Raw genomic sequence first — 20,031 nt, 5'->3', positions numbered from 1 at the left:
GGTTGTCTGCGAAGATGTCGCCAACAGGTATATATATATACCAGACACCGTTAGACAAAAAGTCAGCAGGGTACGATGGTATAGTGGCTACGTTGGTAAAGGAAGGAGGACTCGGATAAAGAACTTATGCACTGACAGTAGTCACAAGTCAGATGCGTGTTTAGATATGTCAGCTATTAGGATACTGTATTTGGCGCTGTGTACCTATCCTCCTACAAGTGTTGCAATGTGGCTCACCATCAGGGCCACAGGCTTTATCTGTTTGTTATTTTACTCTATGTTTGGCACACTAGGTAGCCTTATCTTGGGGACCTACTGTTTGAGCAGAAAAATTTGTTGAAGCCTATTTTTGGCTGCCTGCTTGAATATTAGATTGGTTGTCTGAACTTTTGATAGGAGTCTAGTATTTCTACATTAGTGTTGCTGACATTGCAACACTTTTAGGAGGATTGGTATGCAGCTTTAAATACAGGATCCTCTTTAGCTGACCTATCTGAACATGCACCTGACTTTCTATTAATGTCAGTGCATATGACTAGAAATTCTACATTAGTGCTGCTAACATTGCAACACTTGTAGGAGGATAGGTACACAGCGCCAAATACAGGATCCTAATAGCTGACATATCTAAACACGCATCTGACTTGTGACTACTGTCAGTGCATAAGTTCTTTATCCGAGTCCTCCTTCCTTTACCAACGTAGCCACTATACCATCGTACCCTGCTGACTTTTTGTCTAACGGTGTCTGGTATATATATATACCTGTTGGCGACATCTTCGCAGACAACCCACTTTCTTGCCAATTTAATCCTACTGATTATATATCCTAAAAGAGGAAGATAGCTTAGTCAATTAAATGATTGACGCTATTAATCCCACTAAAGATTTTTTGGTCAAATACACATCTGTGGCTCCTGATGAACCGCTCTAAAGCGAGCGGAGAAACGCGTTGAGCCGTATTTCTCTGTGACTTCACCAGTCATTCAGAGCCGTAGTTCTCTGCGACCTCTACATACGACTGTCACCAGTCATTCAGTGCAGGAACTCTGTATATGCACTAAAGTTATCCACTTATACTGACCATGCTATTGTGACCATTATCTACATTGGAGACATTGGATGCATAATTCAAACTTGCACCTAAATATATCTTCTCTTTTTTGTGTTAATTTATGTTAGTACTGTTAGTCAGCCCGTATATGTTTTTAAGAGTTTCTAATAAACTATATTCTTTTAGTCTATACCTGTGAAGGGCTTTTAAGAAAAATTTACATATAGACTTCCCGTCTCTGTGATAATAATATATATTCTTTTTTTAGAATTTTGGCTGAATGTGTGTGTTTCCATGTTACTATATTAAAGGGGTTTTCCAGAGAAATACGATCATCAGCATAGGCCATCAATAGTTGATCGGCTGGGGTCTGTCGCTCAGGACCCCGACCGATGAACAGACCGGGCACAAGCTGTCAGTGCCACAATAACACAGAGGTTGGAGCAGAAGCCTTCACGCCAACCTCCATATAGTGACCGGTGCTTGGAACTGCAGGCACAGCTCTCACTGAAATCAATAGGAGCCGTGCCTGCAGTTACAAGTGCCGGCCACTACATGGGAGGTCGGCTTGAAGACTTCCGCTCCAAATACACATTTCAAAGAGAGCTGTGCCTCCAGTTAGAAGCACCGGCCGCTACACGTAGGTTGGCGAGGAGGCTTCTGCTCCGACCTCTTTGTTATTGCGGTGTTGACGGCTTGCACCTGCTCAGCTGATCGGTTGGGGTCCTTAGCAACGGACCCCGGCCGATCAACTATTGATGACCTATCCCAATGATGGGTCATCAATAGTATTTCAGTAAACAGACTCTTAAAAAAAAACAAAAAAAAAAACAACTGAAATCTTGCAGTTTTCACCCTAGCCACTGAGCGTCATGATAGGCTGACACCTCATGTTTTGTAGAGAAAACTTTTCAGCAGTTATATCTTCAAAGTCAGGATTACAATGTACAATCGCATTATATATATATATATATATATATATATATATATATATATATATATATATATCTATATAATGTGTGTGTGTGTGTGTGTATTTATATTATACATATTGTAGTCGTGGATAGACCCTGGGTCATAGGTGAATGTAAGAGATGCAGTATATGAGATAATGAGCCAATACTTAAAGTTTTATATTCTATTGCCTTTCAACATTGGGGTCATGGGTTAAAATCATATGCAGAACAGCCTCAAGACATCGGAGTGCTGTCCTATATACCGTTAGAAATGTGTCGGACCTCGACCAACATTGGAGCTTTGCAGGCAAATCCTAATGTCGGACTAGGACTGACACTAGATTGGGAAGGGTTAATTGACAAATATAACTCAGACCGCCCCTTTAAGCATAGCTTGTGTTTGAGATAGGGAAATTAGATTGAGAGTCCCATTGGGAACAAGGACCGAAGTCAGTAATGACAGTATCTCTAGAGCGCGTGTCAGCAATAGGAAATAAATGCATTCTGGGCTGCTGCTGTATGGCAGCAATGAATTGGCTTGCTTTGGCTTTATCGGAGCCCGCAGCATCTTGGCAGGAAGCTTTGTATTGGAATCATCTTCTCTATAAGGAATTACTAAATAATATGAAGTGCGGATAATACATTCCTATTTGGAGTGTTTTGATGGCACAGAAGGGTCCCTGGGACCTGTTCTCCCATGGTGTCTTGTAGGCCAGTGATCCTTTGCTGATAAATGACATAGAAGTATAGGCGGTGGACAGCTAAAGGTCAGAGGTTTGCTTGCTGATGTGAGATTGATGGATCTGTCTTGCCAAACTGTGTTTATCCAGGCATAGATATGTGATGGGAAATTTAAAGGCTTTGCTGGTAGATAAAGAGCTTTCTCCTCCCCGCTTCCTTCCCATTCACTTCACTCTCTATAATCCTCCCTCCTGAGTTACATAGACTGACTGAAGGGAGTTTTTTTTTTTTTTTTTTCCCCCCAGCTCCAATATTATCGGAGTTGGTGGAGTCCACACTAGATGTATTGTTTCATGGATGACAATTTATGCCTCCATATTGAGGTATTCGTTGTCAGGGATGTAACCGTACTTCCAGAGGTACGTCAAACATTAAGCCATGCTTTGAGTCATTTTCTACACACTTAACTTAAAGGGGTTGTCCCGCGATAGCAAGTGGGGGTATACACTTCTGTATGGCCATATTAATGCACTTTGTAATGTACATCGTGCATTAAATATGAGCCATACAGAAGTTATACACTTACCTGTTCCGTTGCTAGCGTCCCCGTCTCCATGGTGCCATCTAATTTCAGCGTCTAATCTCCCGATTAGACGCGCTTGCGCAGTCCGGTCTTCTCCCTTCTGAATGGGGCCGCTCGTGCCGGAGAGCTGTTCCTCGTAGCTCCGCCCCGTCACGTGTGCCGATTCCAGCCAATCAGGAGGCTGGAATCGGCAATGGAACGCACAGAAGACCTGCGGTCCACCGAGGGTGAAGATCCCGGCGGCCATCTTCGCAAGGTAAGTAAGAAGTCGCTGCAGCGCGGGGATTCGGGTAAGTACTATCCGTTTTTTTTTTTTTACCCCTGCATCAGGTTTGTCTCGCGCCGAACGGGGGGCCTATTGAAAAAAAAAAAAACCGTTTCGGCGCGGGACAACCCCTTTAATCAAGCTCTTACTTAAGGTCCATTTACACAGGACTACTGTTGGGCAAACGATGCCCGACACTTGTCCCTGTGTGTCCAAGTTCCCGTGCTGTCACACGGGAGCTAATTGATTCGGGCTCGCAGAGAGAGCGGCCAGCAGGTGGGGGCAGTGCAGGAGATTTCTCTCCTCTCGCTCTCCTACGCATATATCTATATTGCTCCCCAAATGCACACAATTCGCAACCTGATTGGTTGTGTGGATTTACTCATTCCCGGTGATTGGTTATTTGGGTTGCCTGATTAACAGTGATTGCTTATTTGGTTTGCCTGGTTCGCGGTGATTTGTTGTTTAGGTTGGCTTGTGTAGAAGTGGGGAGTAATAGGCTAATATTCCTCCCCTACTCCTCTCCATTGAGATAACACAGCAACTGTTCACTACTGAACGGTGGCTGATTAAACTGAACAATAAGCGAACAGCAGATCGTTCATCCTTTATGCTGCAAAAGGAATGGACGATCAGCTGATCGCTCATCATTCCGTTTAAACAGCCGCCATTCAGTAGTGAATTTACATATTTTCGTTTTACCCCAAAAATAAGCCCAATTTTTTTCAGGATTTTTGGGGAGGCTTGAAATAGAAGCACTACCCTGAAAATAAGCCCTAGTTAAAGTTAATTTAAAATTCAATAGGAATGCATTAGGTGAGTCCCTTACCCAGCAGGTTCGGTTCAGGTCCTTCCCGGCCAATTGGTTCAGCTAATTTATAAATCCCGCCTCGCGAAGCGATGGCTGTGATTGGTTCTTCTAGCGCAGCTGCTCAGAGAAACAATGCAGCGCTTGAAGAATCAATCACAGCCATTGCTTCCTGGAGGTGGGATTTATGAATCCCGTAACCAGGAAGTGATCCTGTGTGGACGGCCGAAGGCTGTGGGAACCGTGTCTGGGCTCTGGAGAGCAGCAGGAAGGACCTGGACCGAGCCTGTTGGGTAAGTTAAATAAGACATCCCTTGAAAATAAGCCATAGCACATCTTTTGGGGGGAAAGAATTAATATAAGACCCCCTCTTATTTTCGGGGAAACACAGTAGAAAGGTACAGGATCCTTTAATGGTAAACCGTGCCACTGCAATTATAGTTGTGGATAGGTTTTCGCATACATGAATTCGGGAACATTCAGATGTGTCTTAGATATTGTGTCCACATGTTATATCCCTATATTCTAGCTATATCCCATTAAACTAGTTTTTTTTGTAACCCTGATGTAGAAGTTTGTATTGCTGAAAATTTCCACTGATGTTAAGTTTGAGTAGACGCAGTCTCACCAATCCACACAACTGCACAGGGGTTAGCCGGGATGCTGAAGTGCCGTCAGCGCTAAGCAAGTGGCATGAAAGTGCCCTATTCTGGGAAATGGCTTAAAGTGAAGACTAGAGATGAGCGAGCATACTCGCTAAGGACAATTACTCGAGCGAGTATTGTCCTTAGCGAGTACCTGCCTGCTCGGTAGAAAAGATTCGGGTGCAGGCACGGGTGAGCGGTATGTTGCGGGAGTGAGCAGGGGGGAGAGAGGGAGAGAGAGATCTCCCCTCCCCCCCCCAACCCGCCCCCCCACCCTCGCCGGGACCCGAATCTTTTTTTCCGAGCGGGCAGGTACTCACTAAGGACAATTCGCTCGAGTAATTGTCCTTATCGAGTATGCTCGCTCATCTCTAGTGAAGACAAATGCCAAAGGCATTAACCCCAATACCAAGTTCCCTGAAATATAGCTTTTATTATATAGAAATTTAAATTCACTTGCTAAAGGTTAAAAATCCAGATTGCAGGCTTTCTGAGACAAATATGTCTCTGAGAAATACAGCAAATCTGTACTCTCATACAGGTGATTTACCTAGTGAGTTCTTGAGTGGAAGGCTCAAACTCCTTCCTCACTATAAGACACTGCTTAAAATGTATGATCACAATCAAGGGCAACGAATATTGTATAAGAAAAAGAAAAAATCATCAGGTATACACAGGACATGGTTTGCACACCTCTCACCATCTTGCTCCAATTTGTCGATATCTTTGTTAATTGGGGTGCCCAGAACTGGACACCGTATTCCAGATGAGGTCGGACTAAGGAAGAGTAGAGGGGGATAATGACCTCGTGTGATCTAGACTCTATGCTTCTCTTGCTATGTCTCAGAATTGTGTTTGCCTTCTTTGCTACTGCACCACACTGTTGACTCATGTTCAGTCTGTGATCTATTAGTATACCCAAGTCTTTTTCACTTGTGCTGCTGCTTAGCCCAATTCCTCCCATTCTGTTTGTACTTTTTTCATTTCTTCCTGTTAAATACCATTCTGTTAGTCGCCTCCTACTGTTCAAGTTTCTCCAGATCTTTTTGAATCCTCCCTCTCTTTTCTAGTGTTATCTATTCCTCCCAGGTTTGCGTCATCTGCAAACTTGATCAGTTTCCCCTCAATTCCCTCCTCTAGATCGTTTATAAAAATGTTGAACTTCTCCACCGACTTCACAATTCCAACCGTGTAATACATTCCTGATGCTGTGTTCCTTCGTACATGCCTAACTTTAAAGGGGTATTCTAGCCTTTAGAATTTTATGCCTTGCACTAGGTAAGTGATAGCGGCTGGATTACAAGGATGGGGAACCCTTGTCCACCCTCTACCCCCAGCCACAACACCACGGTTAGACTTAAGTTGGAATAGAGCAGTGGTCGAGGATGCGCTTTATGTCTATAGTCTGTTTCCATCCATGCCATAGCCTTTGCAGCAGAGTTGGAATACCTTGTTAAACTGTGACAATAAACATCACCTAAGAATCTGCATTTTTTTTCTCATGCTTGAACTAGTTGAAAGTATTTTCACCCCTCCAAAAAAAATTCCCTCTTTTTCTTCTCTTGTGAATAGGTGGACTTTGCCAATCGCTACGTTGGTGGTGGTGTGACTAGCTCAGGTCTTGTCCAGGAAGAGATCCGGTTCATCATCAATCCTGAACTGATAGCGTCGCGCCTCTTTACAGAGGAATTGGATCCCAATGAGTGCCTTATTATAACGGGTCAGTTTATTGACTTCCTTTCCGAAAGAAATATGAATGATGATGTTCCAATGTCACAGAAATCCATTAGGATGACGGACGCATTGTGATGGCGGCGTCAGAGCTTGCAGGATGCTTCCTTTCGTGCCGCGCCATTGTCAGTGTGTGCTTCTGAGAATGCCTTGTGCTCAGTAGGTGACATTGCTGCCAGTTATCTTTTTGCCTTCCAGTTTTTGTACCTAATGTACTTTTTTTGCAATGCACTTTAGTTTATTAGAGTGTCCGTTAATGAATTACAAGACACAGTGTTCCTTCCTATTAATGGAAATGGCCTTTTCATCATCCTCGTTACGTGGTTGGCTGGCTTCCATCTCTTCTCTCTGGCCAGGCCTTTCCTCCTGCCACACTTTCTCTTCCCGATAAATGACATTCCTTGCGACGGAGGCTTCGTGACTCAGGTCTAATGGATGGAACTATGCAGCTTTAATTTGTACAAGATCTTGAGATATTGGAAAGAAATTAAATTTACTGTGATATTTTTTATTGCCTCTGCCTTGTATCAGCCTAGTAATGGTTATTGCCGGTGTCAGCCTCTTAACATTCTCCAGCCACACCATGATGAGCAGGAGCCCGCTGCAATCTGCTATGCACTAAAGAGACTCGAGTACCAAGGAAATGATCTTGTTTAATAGGCCTAAATGTCGGGATTACATTAGTGATCGCTACCTTCAGCGCTAGCGTTACAACCTGTACCCGACCATTCCGGGAAGTTTGTGGCTAATGGAACTTGTGCCGGAATTTTGGCTTGTGTAAGTCAAGGGAAACCATTGAACTTCTTGTTTCTCATTGTCTTACCAGTTGTTTATGTATTAGCCCTTAATTACTGCTTTTATAGCCTTTTTATGGCAGCTAAATCAGGGTACTTGAGAAGAGACACCTTTTTACTACTTCAGTTTAGAAGATTGCAGTAGTACTCATGCTGCTGTCCCAATACATAAGGCCGGATTCACACAAGCGGGAGCATCTTTGCCTGCTTTCTTGTGGAATGGGCATTGTGTATGCTACTGTACTTTTTGCGTGTTCACAATTGTGCATATTAAAAAAAAAACGCACACCACTGCTTTCAGCCATTAAAGTGCCCAGTAGTTTCATAAGTTCAAAATTTTTCCTTCACCTGTGCAAATGTGCTGGAAAATACAGCATGCTACGTATTTTTTTTTTGCGCAACTGAATTGCCGGGAGCCCTGATGCCGGGAGAACAGCAAATGATGATCTCATGTGGTAGCTGTTCATAAACAAAGACCAGGAAGACCACAGGCGTTGTTGACCTGGATTTCTGGGAAAACACATAAGTTTGGATGCTTTTATTATTTTAGCACATTTGCAGCCGTTTTTTATTTTAAACTCCTTCACACCTGAACAATCCATTTAAAGAATTATGTATGGTATCTGTGCTACAAGCAAAAAATTTCAAATTTTGAAAAATGCAACATTTTTTAACCCCTTTCCTCTCCATGACGTAAGGGTACGTCATGGAAGCCGGGTACTTCCCACAAAATGACGTACCCTTACGTCATAGGGATAGCGCAAGATCATAGCAGATCTGTCACTAGTAGCCAACCTCCCGCTGCGACACAGAGGGCATTGGAGATGTGCCCCCCCACCCCCACGCTGTTAACCCCTTCCCTGCCGCGATCTAAGTAGATAACATCATGAGAGCCCCGCTCATTGCTATGACAACAGGACGCCAGATATCGGCATCCTGTATTGCCATTGCCTAAGATCGCTGTAATAAGCGATAAGGCATGGCAGGAGAGAAGTCCTGCCATGCCTTATCGTAGCTGTCATTAGTGCTGCAGTGTCCCCCAGAGGGACACAAATGGTGTAAAAATAAGAGCAAAATAAAGTACAAAAAATAAAAATGTAAAAAAATTTTTTAAAAAACCTTTTTTATTATGCTTTTTCCCATATTAGCATTTAAAAAATCCGTAATGACGTTGTACAATAAACAGAGCGCGCTTTTTATCCTGCACGCTAAAAAGTGTTTTTAAAAAACACAATAAAGGTGATTGAAAAAACATATGTACCCCAAAATGATACCAATATAAACTACAGCTTGTCTCGCAAAAAATAAGCCCTCACAGAGCTCCGTTAATGGAAAAATAAAAAAGTTATTGGACTTTGAATGCAGCGATTTAGAAACAAATAATAATTTCCAAAAAAAGGGGTTTTATTGTGGAAAAGTGGAAAAACCTTTAAAAAAAAATATAAGAATTTTGGCATCGTTGTAACCGTACCATCCCGCAGAAAAAAATGTAGTGCGTCATTTATGCTGCATAATTAACGCTTTTAAAAAAAATCTATGGCAGAATTGATGGGTTTTCTCTCCCTACGATCATAAAAAAAATAATAAAAAGTTTTACAATATAGTCTATGTACCCAAAAATGGTACCAATAAAAACTACAGTTCGCCACGCAAAACAAAAGCCCTTATACGGCCGCATCAACAGAAAAATAAAGTTATGGCTGTTCAAAAATGGAGATTGAAAAATACCAAAAATCGTTTGGTCCTCAACGCCAAAATAGGCCATGTCCTTAAGGGGTTAAATGTTCTTGATGTTTTTGGATGTTTTATTCACAAATAAACACAATCTATCAACCACAATCCACCAGTGACATAATGTGTAATCTCTTGGATAATTAAAAGATTTCAAAGTTACTACGAATTAATGTGACACTTGTCAGACTTGAAAAATGGGGTTGTGTCACAAAGGTGGAAACTAGGTGCAATGTGAAGGGTTAAGGTTTTTTGTTTGTTTGTTTTATGGCTGTCATTTGACTTTATTTATTTATTTTTTTAATCTAGGTGCGGAGCAGTACAGCGAGTACAGAGGTTATGCTGAAAGTTACAAATGGGACCGCGCTCATGAAGATGAAGCCCCACGGTAGGTTTTTAAAATGTCCGTGATCATTACATTATATCTAGTGTACTTCATCTGATGTCCAGCAGCCACTGTGCTAAATATCTCCAGTGAAGGAAATCCACACCCACAGCATATTGCTCACTTACGTTTGAAGGGGTGTAATCTGCTGTGGATCCTCACCAATAGTTCGGGTTTTGGTGCATTTTTGGCATCATTTTTAGCGAACGGACCTTTAGTTTCCATTTATGATTTTTACATCTGCTCTTTTCTAGCTACTGAGTCAGATAACCATTTATCCAGAAGTAGTCCTGTTAAGGACGCTGATGACCTCTACAAGAAGCCGATAGCTGGTGCATAGTGATCACATGAGGCATTAACCCTTTCCAATCCACTGTTTGACGTCTAAAGACATTCTGATTGAAGGCTGTACAGCTCTGATGTCAGAAGACGTCCAGCATGGTATCTTACTGTAGATTACTGGCTGCTCTGTTGTCAGGGGCGCCTCTCCAGCATGTGACATACCGCAGTACTGGCTCTAGCCAGCAGATGGCGCGCCCCCTAGGAAACCCTGAATCTAGAATTGGATTGCAAAGGGTTAATACAGCCTGCCATGCTGGTTCTCTCTAGAGCAAAAACAGAGCACAGATGCCCCTATAGACATTAGTAAACATAAGGGCAGGCTCAGACTGGCCCACAGGGGGACAGGTGAATCTCTGGTGGGCGCGGAGCAAGGTGGACACCTCACCCAGCACAGTATACTCGCTGCACTTCATGCGCAGTCACAGCAATCCTTCTATTGAAATCAGCACCACTTGAAAATTGTGAAAAACATGCATTTTTTTCTACAGTTACTGACCATTTTGTAACTTTTATGCCATGGTTTTCTTTTTTGAAGACCGCAGAGGAAAATGCTTCTCATTGGAGTTACAATTTTAAATTTGTCACCAAGGACAGGATTTAATTTATCTAGTTTGGTTTATCTTGGTTTTATGTCCTGCTTACATAACACATTGTTACTTGTAGCCCTGTCATTAGCACTTACTCCCAATGCATATTGAACACTCTTTTCTTCCACAGGGACAGTTGGCAGCGACGCACTACAGAAATCGTTGCAATTGATGCTTTCCACTTCCGAAGTCATACTGATCAATTTTCCCCTGAGAAGATCAAAAGGGAGTTGAACAAGGTCTGCGTTTCCCTTCTCATTTGTCTCCTGATTCCTAAAGCATTGGCAGTGATCTCAACACTTCTATCTGATCATTTTGATCATCTACTTTTTTCCAGTTTTCAATATTTTAGGGCGTCGATAAAAGTGTAAATGACTTGAAATGGTTTTCTGAAATCTGATTTGTTAAAAGGATAGTTTGTGGTTAACAGGTCTTTCCATTTGTACTGTCATACGCCTGCCTGTGTTAGCTGGAGCGCCGCTGTCTACCCCGGAGTCCTGCGGCAGCTGCGTCCTGCCAGCAACTATTTTCTTGTGCAATTCACTAGCTTTTCAAGTAAATATCAATATCTTATGGTCCTTTTACACGGGACGAGCTGTGGGGCAAACGATGCACCGGCACTCGTCCCAGTGAAGCTCGCTCCTGTGATGGCACACAGGAACCAGTATTGCTGGCATCGCTCACAGCGATGGGAGGGCGCCCAGTCCATTGCTGGTTGGAGTATTTTATACTTTGCCAGTTCGCCTTTTGATATTTCATAGAATGCCTATGAAATGTGTGAAATATTTATCATTTAAAGCTTTGACGTCCCATATTTGGCATTCTATAGACTGCCCTTGACTTGTTCTGTGTTGGACACTGCTTACAGCATTATGGAATAACTTAATATATTACTAGACGGTGGAAAATTACTGCTGCATATACACTATAGACTGTGCCGGCTATTGAGGTTTTCATGTCCAAATCGACCCCAGAGAATATTATGACTACAGAAGGCCGACAAGTCTCAAAAGACTGCCCAAGAACTATACAACACTCTGCTATATGTGAGGACGAAGAGTGTTGCAGGACTTAAAGGGGTTGTCTCGCGAAAGCAAGTGGGGTTAAGCACTTCTGTATGGCCATATTAATGCACTCAGAGGCTGGAATCGGCACATGTGACGGGGCGGAGCTTCGCAATGACGCGTACAAGGGGGCGGAGCCAAAATGCCGGTGATGCCAAGCCGAGCCGAATGGAGAAGATAGATCTGCGCAAGCGCGTCTAAAAAAGCAAGAAGACACCGAAGTTAGACGGAGCCATGGCAACGGGGACGCCAGCAACGGAGCAGGTAAGTGAATAACTTCTGTATGGCTCATATTTAATGCACGATGTATATTACAAAGTGCATTAATATGGCCATACAGAAGTGCTTAACCCCACTTGCTTTCGCGAGACAACACCTTTAAAGGGGTTGTCCGGTAGAAAAAACAGGTCCCCTATGGCAGAAAACAATAAACAAGCATTTACTCGCTTCTCCTGACCCCCCGCATTTTTCTCCCCGACGTCTCTGGGTGTTCCATGTGACTTGATGTGTAGAGGCTGATGTGCAGCCTGCCATGACCCCTTAGATGCTTTGGTCCATAGAGACCACCGCATTTGAAGGTACCTTTACACAGAGCAGCTATCGTTCAAGTAGTAGCTAAACATCACATTTATTTGATGTTCTCTGACAAGCCCTTTAACCCCTTAAAGACTCGGCCTACTATGGCCATAAGGTCGCAACGATTTTTTGAGGATATTCATCTCCACTTTTTAAAAGCCATATCTTTTTTTTTTTACATTGTTCTATAAACATGGCCGTATGAGGGCTTGTTTTTTGCGTGGTGGACTGTAGTTTTTATTAGTACCATTTTGGGGTACATAGGGCCTTTTTGATTACTTTTATTACGCTTTTTATAGGAGGCAAAACAAGCAAAAAATGTTTTTAGTGCTATTATAATATATTGCAGGACTTCTGTATTGCAATGCCTTATCGCTTACAATAGCGATCAAAGACAATAGCAAGCCGGGTCACCAGTATCTGTCCTATTGCCATTGCAACCCATTGGCCCTCCGCAATTATGTCATAAAGGTCTGATGACGTCACAGAGGGAGAACCCTTTTCATGGCATGATCTACATAGATTGCGGCATGTAGGCAGTTAACAGTAGAGAGCAATGTTCTCATTGAACCCCTGTGTTGCAGCGGGAGTCTGGCTATCAGTCACAGCCGGCTCCCACTGTAGGAGGGCGCGGGCTTAGCTTCTGATCCCCTGCCATTCACAGGATGTAAGTTTATGTCCTGGTGTGTTAAGTACCACCCTGCCAAGACCTAAACTTACATCACATAGCGTTACGGGGTTAAGAGTTGGACTGCCCCGGGGACACAGTTGTTTGATATCACATTCTGCACATCATCTAAATCTGCGCTGCTTCAACTCCTTCCATTTGGTGAAACTCATAATGTTACCCGGGTCTAAAACAAGTCAGTGAAAGATTCCTCTCCATGGCGCTCGTGCTTCCAGAGGAGTTATGGTACTTTAATAAAAATGATGGTGCCAGCATACAGCAGCACAACGCCTCCTCTAAATGTGTTATTATGCCGATGGATCAGCACAAGGAATTAAATGATTTTGTCTACATCTCGTGGCCCTTAATTACTATTTTAAATAACTTGGAGGCTAGAAATCTGCATTGCTGCACTCCAGGGCATCCTTCTGCCTGCACTTTTATGTCAGCATTGAAGACTCCTGTTAATCAGTCATCTGGCTGTGGTGCGGAGCGCGCTGAAACATTGATTTTCATTACTCCTTTCCGCAGGTAAAATATTAGCCTGTGTAAAATGTAGAAACCCCCTTAATCAGTCAGCAGTTCTAAATGAGGAGTACATTTCCATTTTCTAGCTGCTGCTTTGGTTAAGATAAATACTGTTTTCAGATTCTGCATGCTTTTAATAACAGCACATCGATCATCCAAAAAATGGCCCTAAAAAGAAACCGTAAGAGAAAGGCTGCACACGGGCAACTTATCCATTTTAAGACGACTACTGACAGCTTAATTGGCGGAACAGAGGCGTAAACACTACTTAATTTTCAAGTGAGACCAGAAAAGTTAAGGCGTTTGAAAGCTTTCTGTACCAAGTGGGCATTACTCAAGACGGGTCAAGAGGATGGGTGCTGGACTGGGAGATAAAAAGGACAGTTTGTAGTGTTGAACGTCAAGAAAAGATCCTTTGTAGTTAAAAGGGTTGTATAGGCAATACCCTCGGGATACATTGGGGTCGGAGTGTAAGCAACGCTCCGACCCTTGTGTATCAGGCGGTGCTTGTCATTGCAAGCACAGTTCTCATTGATTTACATGAGCGCTGCACTTACAATTACGGGTGCCAGCTGCTACACAAGGGTCTGAGAACTATTTCCGTTCTAACCCCCGTGTATCCCGACGGCCGCCTCCCAGAGCACCCCTTTAACAATACTTTTGAATTCCATATTGTTTGGAGGACAATCGATTTCCATTTGGTTTAACCATTCAGTTAGTAATACCTGAATAAGGCCCTGGGCGTATTTGAATTTCAGAATTCGCAATAGCCCCCCGCGCAGATGATCTGTGGTAATACACGTCCATAGGAAAACATGAGCTTTCGCAGCTCTGCGCATACATGAAGATTTCAATTGCGGTTTACACAAGCTGAGATAAAATCGCAGCATGCTCCATTTTAGCACGGAGTACAGTAGAGTGGAAGATGGTACAGATTCATTGGAGCCGGAGCTCAGGAACTAAGTCAACTCCGTGTGTGGCGGGTGCCAGTTATGCTATACAGTTGGCACCTGCCTGCAGCATTCAGGATCTGCAAGAACTCCGATCCCAGCCATTTAACCCCTTAGATGCTGTGGTCCGTAGAGACCACCACATTTGAAGGTACCTTTACACAGAGCAGCTATCGTTCAAGTAGTAGCTTAAAAAAAAGTAATTAATGCCTACGAACAATAGCGATGATGAACTAAGAGCGATGATTGTTCATTAGTAGAGATGAGCGAACGTGCTCGTCCGACCTTGATACTCGTTCGAGATGCTCGTTACTAGAGGCGAGCACCACGCGATGTTCGAGTTACTTTCACTTTAATCTCTGAGACGTTAGCGCGCTTTTCTGGCCAATAGAAAGACAGGGAAGGCATTACAACTTCCCCCTGCGACGTTCAAGCCCTATACCACCCCCCTGCAGTGAGTGGCTGGCGAGATCAGGTGTCACCCGAGTATATAAATCGGCCCCTCCCGCGGCTCGCCACAGATGCGTTGTGACATAGCTGAGGGACAGTGGTATCGTGTTGGAGCTGCTGTAGGGAGAGTGTTAGGAGTTAGTGTAGGCTTCAAGAACCCCAACGGTCCTTCTTAGGGCCACATCTGACCATGTGCAGTACTGTTGAGGCTGCTTTTTGTAGTGTTGCACATTTTTTTTTTTTTTTTGTATATCGGCCGTGCAGAGCATTGTGTCCGCAGTCTGCAGTCATTGCACAGAGTATAGGGCCAGTACTGGTGAGGCAGGGAAAGAGATATTCAGGCTATATAGGCAGTGGGCTTTTTCCAAAAAATTGGGGAAAAATACTATATTTGGGCTGCCTGTGACCGTCTTCAGTTTACTGCGTGTCTGCTGGGGGTAGTAGTCCTAATTAATACGCAGCTAAGCGTTAGAGCAGGCTTGCGCAAAATTGTTTCCTGGATCTGCTGTCTCTGTTACATCAGCGCCGTCATCCCGCCAGAGGGAAACAGTATACATAATATTATACGCTGCCTACAGTATCTATCTGCTGGGGGTAGTAGTCCTAATTAATACGCAGCTAAGCGTTACAGCAGGCTTGCGCAAAATTGTTTCCTGGATCTGCTGTCTCTGTTACATCAGCGCCGTCATCCCGCCAGAGGGAAACAGTATACATAATATTATACGCTGCCTACAGTACTATCTGCTGGGGGTAGTAGTCGTAATTAATACGCAGCTAAGCGTTACAGCAGGCTGGCGCAAAATTGTTTCCTGGATCTGCTGTGCGTTCCGTAAGGGAAGTCAGCCTCCAACCACAGGCCAATAAGCGGCACATTTAATTACAGCATTCTGTTTCTGCACTACTGGTAATACAGCATGCTGAGGGGTAGGGGTAGGCCTAGAGGACGTGGACGCGGGCGAGGACGCGGAGGCCCAAGTCAGGGTGTGGGCACAGGCCGAGCTCCTGATCCAGGTGTATCGCAGCCGACTGCTGCGGGATTAGGAGAGAGGCACGTTTCTGGCGTCCCCACATTCCTCTCACAATTAATGGGTCCACGCGGTAGACCTTTATTAGAAAATGAGCAGTGTGAGCAGGTCCTGTCGTGGATGGCAGAAAGTGCATCCAGCAATCTATCGACCACCCAGAATTCTGCGCCGTCCACTGCTGCAACTCTGAATCCTCTGGCTGCTGCTCCTCCTTCCTCCCAGCCTCCTCACTCCATTACAATGACACATTCTGAGGAGCAGGCAGACTCCCAGGAACTGTTCTCGGGCCCCTGCCCAGAATGGCCAGCAATGGTTCCGAATCCTCTCCCACTGGAGGAGTTTGTCGTGACCGATGCCCAACCTTTGGAAAGTTCCCGGGGTCCGGGGGATGAGGCTGGGGACTTTCAGCAACTGTCTCAAGAGCTTTCAGTGGGTGAGGAGGACGATGACGATGAGACACAGTTGTCTAACAGTGAGGTAGTAGTAAGGGCAGTAAGTCCGAGGGAGGAGCGCACAGAGGATTCGGAGGAAGATCAGCAGGACGATGAGGTGACTGACCCCACCTGGTTTGCTACGCCTACTGAGGACAGGTCTTCAGAGGGGGAGGCAAGTGCAGCAGGAGGGCAGGTTGGAAGAGGCAGTGCGGTGGCCAGGGGTAGAGGCAGGGCCAGACCGAATAATCCACCAACTGTTTCCCAAAGCGCCTCCTCGCGCCATGCCACCCTGCAGAGGCCGAGGTGCTCATAGGTCTGGCAGTTTTTCACTGAGAGTGCAGACGACTGACGAACAGTGGTGTGCAACCTTTGTCGCGCCAAGATCAGCCGGGGAGCCACCACCACCAGCATGCGCAGACATATGATGGCCAAGCACCCCACAAGGTGGGATGAAGGCCGTTTACCGCCTCCGGTTTGCACCGCTGCCTCTCCCCCTGTGCCCCAACCTGCCACTGAGATCCAACCCCTCTCTCAGGACACAGGCACTACAGTCTCCTGGCCTGCACCCACACCCTCACCTCCACTGTGCTCGGCCCCATCCACCAATGTCTCTCAGCGCACCGTCCAGCCGTCGCTAGCGCAAGTGTTGGAGCGCAAGCGCAAGTACGCCGCCACGCACCCGCACGCTCAAGCGTTAAACGTGCACATAGCCAAATTTATCAGCCTGGAGATGCTGCCATATAGGGTTCTGGAAACGGAGGCTTTCAAAGGTATGATGGCGGCCGCCGCCCCGCGCTACTCAGTTCCCAGTCGCCACTACTTTTCCCGATGTGCCGTCCCAGCCCTGCACGACCACGTCTCCCGCAACATTGTACGCGCCCTCACCAACGCGGTTACTGGCAAGGTCCACTTAACAACGGACACGTGGACAAGCACAGGCGGGCAGGGCCACTATATCTCCCTGACGGCACATTGGGTGAATTTAGTGGAGGCTGGGACAGAGTCAGAGCCTGGGACCGCTCACGTCCTACCCACCCCCAGAATTGCAGGCCCCAGCTCGGTGGTGGTATCTGCGGCGGTGTATGCTTCCTCCACTAAACCACCCTCCTCCTCCTACGCAACCTCTGTCTCGCAATCAAGATGTGTCAGCAGCAGCACGTCGCCAGCAGTCGGTGTCGCGCGTCGTGGCAGCACAGCGGTGGGCAAGCGTCAGCAGGCCGTGCTGAAACTACTCAGCTTAGGAGAGAAGAGGCACACGGCCCACGAACTGCTGCAGGTTCTGACAGAGCAGACCGACCGCTGGCTTGCGCCGCTGAGCCTCCAACCGGGCATGGTCGTGTGTGACAACGGCCGTAACCTGGTGGCGGCTCTGCAGCTCGGCAGCCTCACGCACGTGCCATGCCTGGCCCACGTCTTTAATTTGGTGGTTCAGCGCTTTCTGAAAAGCTACACACGCTTGTCAGACCTGCTCGGAAAGGTGCGCCAGCTCTGCGCACATTTCCGCAAGTCCCACACGGACGCTGCCACCCTGCGCACCCTGCAACATCGGTTTAATCTGCCAGTGCACTGACTGCTGTGCGACGTGCCCATACGATGGAACTCTACACTCCACATGTTGGCCAGGCTCTATGAGCAGCGTAGAGCTATAGTGGAATACCAACTCCAACATGGGCGGCGCAGTGGGAGTCGGCCTCCTCAATTCTTTACAGAAGAGTGGGCCTGGTTGGCAGACATCTGCCTGGTCCTTGGAAACTTTGAGGAGTCTACCCAGATGGTGAGCGGCAATGCTGCAATCATTAGCGTCACCATTCCTCTGCTATGCCTCTTGAGAAGTTCCCTGCAAAGCATAAAGGCAGACGCTTTGCGCTCGGAAACAGAGGCGGGGGAAGACAGTATGTCGCTGGATAGTCAGAGCACCCTCCTGTCTATATCTCAGCGCGTTGAGGAGGAGGAGGAGCATGAGGAGGAGGGGGAAGAGACAGCTTGGCCCACTGCTGAGGGTACCCATGCTGCTTGGCTGTCATCCTTTCAGCGTGTATGGCCTGAGGAAGAGGAGGAGGAGGAGGATCCTGAAAGTGATCTTCCTAGTGAGGACAGCCATGTGTTGCGTACAGGTATCCTGGCACACATGGCTGACTTCATGTTAGGATGCCTTTCTCGTGACCCTCGCGTTACACGCATTCTGGCCACTACGGATTACTGGGTGTACACACTGCTCGACCCATGGTATAAGGAGACCCTTTCCACTCTCATACCCGAAGAGGAAAGGGGTTCGAGAGTGATGCTAATACCACAGGACCCTGACGGACAAACTGATGGTAAAATTCCAATCTGACAGCGCTAGTGGCCGAAGGCGCAGTTCCGAGGGCCAGGTAGCAGGGGAGGCGCAGAGATCAGGCAGCATGTACAGCACAGGCAGGGGAACACTCTCTAAGGCCTTTGACAGCTTTCTGGCTCCCCAGCAAGACTGTGTCACAGCTCCCCAGTCAAGGCTGAGTCGGCTGGAGCACTGTAAAAGGATGGTGAGGGAGTACGTAGCCGATCGCACGACCGTCCTCCGTGACGCCTCTGCCCCCTACAACTACTGGGTGTCGAAGCTGGACACGTGGCCTGAACTCGCGCTGTATGCCCTGGAGGTGCTTGCTTGTCCTGCGGCTAGCGTCTTGTCAGAGAGGGTGTTTAGTGCGGCTGGGGGAATCATCACAGATAAGCGTACCCGCGTACCTGCCGACAGGCTTACACTCATCAAGATGAACAAAGCCTGGATTTCTCCAGACTTCTCTTCTTCACCAGCGGACAGCAGCGATACCTAAGCAATACGTAGGCTGCACCAGCGGATGGAAGCATTGTTCTCTATCACCATCAAAAACGGGGACCTTTTAGCTTCATCAATCTGTGTATAATATTCATCCTCCTCCTGCTCCTCCTCCTGAAACCTGACGTAATCACGCCGAATGGGCAATTATTCTTAGCCCCACAAGGCTCAGTCATATAATTTTTCTAAACAATTTTTATACGTTTCAATGCTCATTCAAGCGTTGAAACTTGCACCTGAACCAATTTTTATTTTTACTGGGCTGCCTCCAGGCCTAGTTACCAATTAAGCCACATTAACCGAAGCGATTAATGGGTTTCACCTGCCCTCTTGGTTGGGCATGGGCAATTTTTCTGACGTACATTAGTACTGTTGGTACACCAATTTTTGGGGGCCCTCGCCTACAGTGTAATCAAATTAATTTTTTGCCCACCTGCATTAAAGCTGACGTTACATCAGCTGTGATGGGCACTGCAATGGGATACATTTATGTACAGCCGGTGGGTTCCAGGGAGCCACCCATGCTGTGGGTGAACGCGGAATTCCCATTGCGGAGTTGTACCTGCCTGTGACTATTTATAAAAAACCGCGGTCTGACTGGGGCATGCAGACACCTTGACAGAATGAATAGTGTGTGGCACATAGGTTCCCCATTGCTATGCCCACGTGTGCAGCTCCTGATGGCGGTGGCACAGGATTATATTTCTCATTGCTTCTGTACAGCATTGTGGGCTATCGCCCCGCCCCTTTTAAAGAGGGTCGCTGCCTAGCCGTGCCAACCCTCTGCAGTGTGTGCCTGCGGTTCCTCCTCATGGCAGACGCACTTATAAATAGACATGAGGGTGGTGTGGCATGAGGGCAGCTGAAGGCTGCGCAGGGACACTTTGGTGTGCGCTGTGGACACTGCGTCGTGCGGGGGGGGGGGGGGGGGGTTGGCAGCATGTAACCCAGGAGAAGTGGCA

The 20,031-nt window shown here is 46.2% G+C and overlaps 1 protein-coding gene across 4 annotated transcripts in view; it reads left to right on the top strand.

Moving 5' to 3' along the window:
• PARG (poly(ADP-ribose) glycohydrolase) overlaps positions 1–20,031 on the top strand; it is a 94,750-nt gene that overhangs the window by 61,791 nt on the left and 12,928 nt on the right. For all 4 annotated transcript variants that reach the window (XM_066600420.1, XM_066600423.1, XM_066600422.1 and 1 more), the window contains 3 exons: positions 6,563–6,710; positions 9,556–9,634; positions 10,691–10,799. In XM_066600420.1, the coding sequence (XP_066456517.1) occupies positions 6,563–6,710; positions 9,556–9,634; positions 10,691–10,799 (336 nt within the window). The remainder of the gene's footprint in view (positions 1–6,562; positions 6,711–9,555; positions 9,635–10,690; positions 10,800–20,031) is intronic.

Source organism: Eleutherodactylus coqui, chromosome 4, assembly GCF_035609145.1.
Source record: "Eleutherodactylus coqui strain aEleCoq1 chromosome 4, aEleCoq1.hap1, whole genome shotgun sequence".
NCBI classification, from domain to species: domain Eukaryota; kingdom Metazoa; phylum Chordata; class Amphibia; order Anura; family Eleutherodactylidae; genus Eleutherodactylus; species Eleutherodactylus coqui.
Note: the sequence above shows the minus strand (reverse complement) of the source record. Positions and strands in the feature narration are given on the sequence as shown.